The 6219-nt window shown below is 60.1% G+C and overlaps 1 protein-coding gene across 1 annotated transcript in view; it reads right to left on the bottom strand.

Moving 5' to 3' along the window:
- Nucleotides 1–1199: 1199 nt before the first annotated feature.
- HPN (hepsin) overlaps nucleotides 1200–6219 on the bottom strand; it is a 10360-nt gene continuing 5340 nt past the window's right edge. Inside the window, exons 4-11 of the mRNA XM_012730481.1 lie at nucleotides 6046–6168; nucleotides 5882–5922; nucleotides 5388–5553; nucleotides 5105–5295; nucleotides 2356–2451; nucleotides 2057–2199; nucleotides 1750–1914; nucleotides 1200–1541 (exon numbers count right to left, since the gene is read on the bottom strand). Coding sequence (XP_012585935.1) covers nucleotides 1503–1541; nucleotides 1750–1914; nucleotides 2057–2199; nucleotides 2356–2451; nucleotides 5105–5295; nucleotides 5388–5553; nucleotides 5882–5922; nucleotides 6046–6168 — 964 coding nt within the window. The 3' untranslated portion in view covers nucleotides 1200–1502. The remainder of the gene's footprint in view (nucleotides 1542–1749; nucleotides 1915–2056; nucleotides 2200–2355; nucleotides 2452–5104; nucleotides 5296–5387; nucleotides 5554–5881; nucleotides 5923–6045; nucleotides 6169–6219) is intronic.

The following is a 6219-nucleotide window of genomic DNA, read 5'->3' as shown; positions in this document are numbered from 1 at the left end:
CGTGGCCCTCAACGCCCCCTCCCGGCCGGCGGAGAATGGTGCCCAGAGCCCGGAGACCTCCCTAGAGTGGGTGCATCTCGTGCCCCCCACTGCAGGGCAGCACGTTTCCAGCGGACAGCGCCAAGGGAAACTGACAGCGCCCCTGTGCCCCTGGCTAACAAAGCAGCGAGTCCGGTCTCCAGTGACCTCTGGGGCGACGGACCGCGCGGTCACACTGGGGGAGCCCCGCGAAGGGGCGTCTGGGGACAAAGTGGGGGTGGGAATCAGCCTGAGGTTCGGACCGAGGCTTGAGCTCCGCCCAAAGGGGGAGTCTGTGTCTTGGGGAGCTGCTTGGCGGCCCGGGGCTGGTGGGAGCCATAATTTTGAGCCCTGACGGTCAGGAAACGGTGAGCATTTTCCCCGGGGCATCTGATCTCAACCGCAGGGCGGAGACCAGGCAGGAAAGGCCTCGAGGTCTGTTTGGGCGGCAGCGCCGCCTGGTGGCCATCGGGGGTCCCACATGATCTCCGAGAACAGGGGAGCCTGAGGCCCAACCTGGGCTTAGGTGCTGGAAGAGATGGGGTCTCAGGCCCCAAAAGATGGGTCACCGGGCCTCAAAGGGCCTGATGCTCTTGTCTCCAGCCCCGAGGCTCACTGGACATGTACACCCCCCAGTCTGGAAACAGCATCCGTTTTCCTTTGGGGAGTCCCCCACACCCGTCATATCATTCTTGAGAGTCAGACCACCCCTCTCAATGCCTCAGGTACACGGTGACCTCAGATCTATCCAATGAGAGTCAGGCCTGCAACATTTTTACTGGAGCAATTGGGACAGAGGCCTGCCCTTTCCAGTCAGACTAGAGGTGGTTTTTTTGGGGGTGGGGGGTGGGGGAAGGTGACAGACATCTCTGTCTCTCTATAGAGGAGCTGCTTGGAAATGAAGTCGACATGGAGAAAAACAGGTTCAAGAGAGAAAAGGAGGCACAGTCCTGATGAAAAATAGTTGAGTAGCTGGATCCAGCAGGACCTGAAGCCCTGTTCCAGCACTATGCATGGCCCATGGCTCCAATTACATGAGCCAATTAAAGTCTCCTCTCTCAAGCCAGTGGGAAGTGGTGGATCACACTACCAGCCTGACGTGTGGCACCCCTAATCCTGCTCTTCCCTCCCTAGCCAAACTGGCTTCTCTGCTGCTTACATTTGCAAACGCAAAGGCCACATTAATCAAAACCACCTTTATTATTTAAAGAGCATCCTGTCATCAGGGCCTCCTAGGGGGAGTTCCCAGCTGGCAGAACAATATTTACATGGGTGTCAGGAAGGTGAGGCCTGCATGGTCCCTGGGATGAGTGGCCCCGCCACTGTGGAAGAGAGGACCCTGGAGGGAGGGTGTCTTTGGGCCTAAGGGCTGGACCCAAGAAAAAAAATGTTCCATCCCAGGCCCAGGGTGGGGCCCACCTGTGGGGCTGGCACCACCAGATCAACTCAGGCCCCGAAGGCGTGTGGACAGGAGAAGTCACGGGTCAGAGCTGGGTCACCATGCCACTGGCTTCGGAGTGAGTCTGGGGAAAGACAACTGGGGTCTTCTGAGGGCTGAGAGGCTTCCCCCAAAGTCCCACACTAATCTCCCAGAAGCCCCCTGAGACCCAGCTAGAAGAGGGCACCCTCTTCTCGCCTAGGGTGTCTTTTCCAGAAAAAACAAACCCCGCCTCTTTCCCCCGGCCGAGACCCCAGCACGGCCCTGGGACTCCCACATGGGCTAACTTTCACCTTTATAGCCTGGAAGATCCACTCCCGGAAGGCACTGACTTTGGTGTAGACGCCTGGCTTCTGGGCCAGGGCACAGCCGGTCCCCCAGCTCACGATGCCACACAGCCGCCAGCGTGGCGTCCGCGAGATGCTGTCCTCACACACGAAGGGGCCTCCGCTGTCACCCTGGGGGAGAGGAGAAGGCTGGCTGGGGCCCGGGGGCTGGCCCGGAGGCCTCGCGGAGGGCCACGGGCTGTGTTGAAGAGCCTCGACGTCTGCCTGGGTCTCCATCCTGGCGGGCAGGGCCCGGGGCTGCCCCCGCCCTCACCTGGCAGGCATCGATGCCCCCTTCGGGGTAGCCGGCACAGAACATCTTGGGCTTGATCTGGTTCCCATAGAAGTCGGGGCCGTTGCAGACGTCATTGCTGATGATGGGCACTCGCGCCTCCTGGAGCACCCCAGCCTGTTGGCCTGGGGGTGTGTGGGCAAGGCTGGCCGAAGCTGGGGAGCATGCAGACCCCCTCCCCCGGTGCCCACCCAGGCTCTGCGGGGCCCCCACGGCCCAGGGCATCCCTCAGCCAGCCCCTGCGCCTGCCCGGCTGCTCAGCCTCCTTCCCGTCAACTCACCATAGTACTGCGTGTTGCCCCAGCCTGTCACGGTGCAGAGCTTGCCCTCCACCAGGGCTTGGTTGGCGGCCGGGAGGCACACGGGCTGGATGTATTCTGTGGGGAGGCCACGCCGGTCCAGCCTCTGCCGGCTGCCCCCGGACAGGCCCTGCCCAACCGGCCCTGCACACCCTCTGCCACCCTCTGCCCTCTGCCAGAGGAGCTGCTGCCCAGACAGCGCTCACCACCCCCTGTACTTCCCTGCCATCTCCTCCAGCCCGGGGCGGGGCTGCCCTTCCGCGTCTGAGCGGGACACAAGACAGGTCCCACGGCCAGAGCCTCCCAACGGGCCACAGCAGAACCAGAAATGCAACCATGTTTGCCACTTGCCCGGCCAGAGGGTGCCCTTGTGGGACACCAAGAAAAGGGACATTTATCTGGAGACACTGATGTCTACCGGGCAGAAAAGCAGAACAGGGCCCTCCCTGGTGTGCAACGGGTTAAGTCTCAGCACAGTGAAGCTGTCTGCAGCCACCGCAGCGCGAGTTCGATCCCCGGCCAGGGAGCTGACCCACGGGGCCCAGCAGACCCCTCCTGTCTCCCTGCTGCCCCCCTCAGCAGTGGATTCCACTCTGTCTCTGGTGAATCCTCTCACCCTCACACCTCTGGCCTGAACCGCATTTCTTGTATGCATAAATAAATAAATCTTTAAAAATAAAAGCAGACTGAGGTTCCCTGAGGTGGCCCTGAGAGGTGACAGGTCACCGCGTGGCTGGGGCTCCGCTCATTGGCAGCACCGCTTGCCAGAGCCTTGAGGTGTCAGGTGCAAAATGGGAAGAAGAGGCCTGCCCAGGGCTGGCATGGGATGGTGGGAAATGCCAAGGCTCCTGCTGGCTGTGGGCCGCCCTCACCAGGCCCTGCCTCTGCCTGAGCGATCCCATCAGGTGAACCCTTCACACAGGCAGGAACCCTAGAAGTCACTTCACAGGTGAGGGAAACCGAGACACAGAGCCGGGAAGACACGCACCTGCAGACCTGGCCAGGACGCCACAGCACAGGCTGTCAGCCTCGGGTGAGGCTGTGTCTCAGACGAGCCTCTCCCAGCCCAGGCACCTGAGCCCTGGGTGTGTCCTTACTTGACTGTGTTACTCCCCTTCACTCTGGCATTACAGAGAAGGGTTTGTTTTTGTGTTTTTAATTCTTCCGTTAAATGGAAAAGCCATATCGCCAATCACTCAAAAGAAATTAATTAGCTAGGGCCTCCCTGGTGGCGCAATGGGTTAAAGTGCAGCACTGTGAAGCTATTGGCAGCACCAGGTTGATCCCTGGCCAGGGAGTGACCCACGTGGCGCAGCAGACCTCGCCTGTCTCCCCACTGCTGCCCTCAGCAGTGGATTTCAATAGATCTGCCTGTTCTGCTCCCCACTCTTGTCTCTGCTGAGTGCTCTCACCCCTGCACTTCTGGCCTGTACCCCAGTTCTGTATAAATAAATAAATCTTTAAAATAATGTAAATACTTCTACTATGTGGCCCAGAATTACATGCCTTGGTTTTTACCCAAAGGCAATGCAAACTGATATCCACACAAATTGCACTGTTTGTTTACAGCAGCATTATTCATTATTGCTTAAATTTGAAAGCAGCTCACCCTGGCCTTCAATAGGGAGTAGATAAGTAAGCTGTATAAGGTCACATGGTGGCGTAACATTCAGCACTAAAAGAAATGAGCTACAAGACAAGACATGGACAGACACAATGTAAAGAGTTGGTACTAGGCCCTCTCCGGTGGCGCAGCGGGTTAAAGCACAGCACTAAGAAGCTAAAGCCACTTCATTGTGACTTTGATCCCCACCCCGGAGATGACCCACATAGCATGGCAGACCTCTCCTGACCCTCCCGCTGCTCCCCTCAGCAGTGTACTTCAGTCAATCTGCCTATTCTGCTCCCCACTCTGTCTCTGGTGAGTGCTCTCACCCCTGCACCCCAGTTCTGTGTGCATAAATAACTTTAAAAAAAATAGAAAAGAAAGAAGATAACCATCAAAATCAGCACAAGCCACAAAGCACAGACTCGGGGTGACCAACACCAGCCTGGCTCGGGTCTTTGCCACCAGCCAGATGCAGGAACTTGGGGCCCGTTTCCCTTCTCTCACTATGACCTTTCCCCATGTGGGAAAATAGGAGCCTAGGAGACGCCCACTCTGGGCTGCCTCGAGAACCAAATGGCTTTCTGTCCAGTGCCTGCCGGAGGCCGGACATCACCATGGTGCCATCACCATCATGCTTTTCAGGTCCTCCCTGGTGGCGCAACGGGTTAAAATTCGCACTATGAAGCTTTCGCAGCCACTGCGGCACGAGTTCGATCCTGGCCAGGGAGCTGACCCACATGGCGCGGCAGACCGCTCCCGACCCGCCCGCTGCTCCCCTCAGCAGTGTATTTCAGTCCACCTGCCTGTTCTGCTCCCTACTCTGTCTCTGGTGAATCCTCTCACCAACCACACCTCTGGGCTGTACCCCAGTTTTGTATGCATCAATAAATAAATCTTTAAAAAAAAAAAGCCTTTTCATTTCAGAACCTCTCATGCCCCCTATAAGTAACCCTGGACTTCTGTCCTCTCCAAACTCCCCATCCCAAAGCAGTGGCCTCCACTATTCCTGATGTCCAGTGTGGGCCCCCCAAAATCAAGGTGGTTTCCCTTACCACCGTGGGTCCCTACTGCCCCGGCCCTCTGACCTCTGCCGCCCGGGCCGAGCTTCCGTCCTACACTTACCTGTGAGGGGCAGCGGGCTGGCAAGGTGGACAAGGGCAATATCGTTGCTGTTCTCCTCGTTGTTGGGGTCTCGAAAGGGGAGGTAGCCCCCGTGGTAGATGACAGCCTGCACCCCCAGCTGCAGGCCCTGCGGGGAGGCCTGGGCCACGGCGCCGGCGAACACTCGCCATCGGGACAGGACCCGGTTCCGCCTGCCGGGAGACAGGAGGGGGTGGCCTGCCTGGGCCCGGCTCCCCCACCACGCCGCCCCCTACCTCCCCGCCAGGCCATGGGGGGCACTCACTCGGGGAAGCAGTGGGCAGCTGTGAGCACCCAGTCTCCAGAGAGCAGGGACCCCCCACAGAGGTGAGCACCATCGTAGCGAAGGCTGACTTGCCACGGCCACCGGCCCAGATGGGTGTCCTGCCCCCCCACAATGCGGTCCACAGGCAGCTTCCGATGGCCGCAGTCTGTGGGGAGGGCGGTCAGCCTCAGCCAGGCCTCACGGGACAGACCCGGACTGGAGGGCCTCACGGGACGTGGCCCTTCCTGGGGGGTGTCCAGGGAACATGGCCCCACCCCTCGGGGAGCCTGAGGGGACAGAGCCCTATTTGGGGGCCGTGGGGACAGGGGAGAGGACAGTCATCCTTGTAGGATCTAAGAAGACAGCCCTGCCTGGGGCGTCAGACAGGGTAAGGCATAGCGGAAGGGGCACAGCCCCATCTCTGAGGGGCCCGTGAGGCCGTGGCCCTGCGCTGGAGAAGTCTCAGGCGCAGGGTCCGAGTTTCAGGGTCTCACCTTGGCAGATGGTGGCCAGGAAACGGCCCCTGGGACAGTCACTGTGAGAGACCGGGAGGGGGACAGAGCAACACAAAGCAGAGGCCGGTTAAGACAGATGAAAGGAAGAGGCAGCAGGGACCCCGGGGCCGGGGCGCACCCCAGCTGCCCACGGCCCTCCTCACCACACGGAGATGACGTCCAGCAGCCTCTGGGCGTGGGGCAGCCGGTCCTCGTCCACGCAGAAGAAGCCCGACGTGCCGTTGGCGCCTGCCGTCCGCACGTCCAGCTCGGAGTGGGCCAGCGCCCTGCGGGCGGCAGTCAGACTGCTGCTCCCGCCCGCCCGCCGGGGAGCCCGG

The sequence above is a fragment of the Condylura cristata genome, unplaced genomic scaffold (assembly GCF_000260355.1).
Source record: "Condylura cristata isolate star-nosed mole 26May11 unplaced genomic scaffold, ConCri1.0 scaffold00028, whole genome shotgun sequence".
Classification (NCBI taxonomy): Eukaryota; Metazoa; Chordata; class Mammalia; order Eulipotyphla; family Talpidae; genus Condylura; species Condylura cristata.
This window is presented reverse-complemented; position numbering and strand designations above follow the sequence as displayed.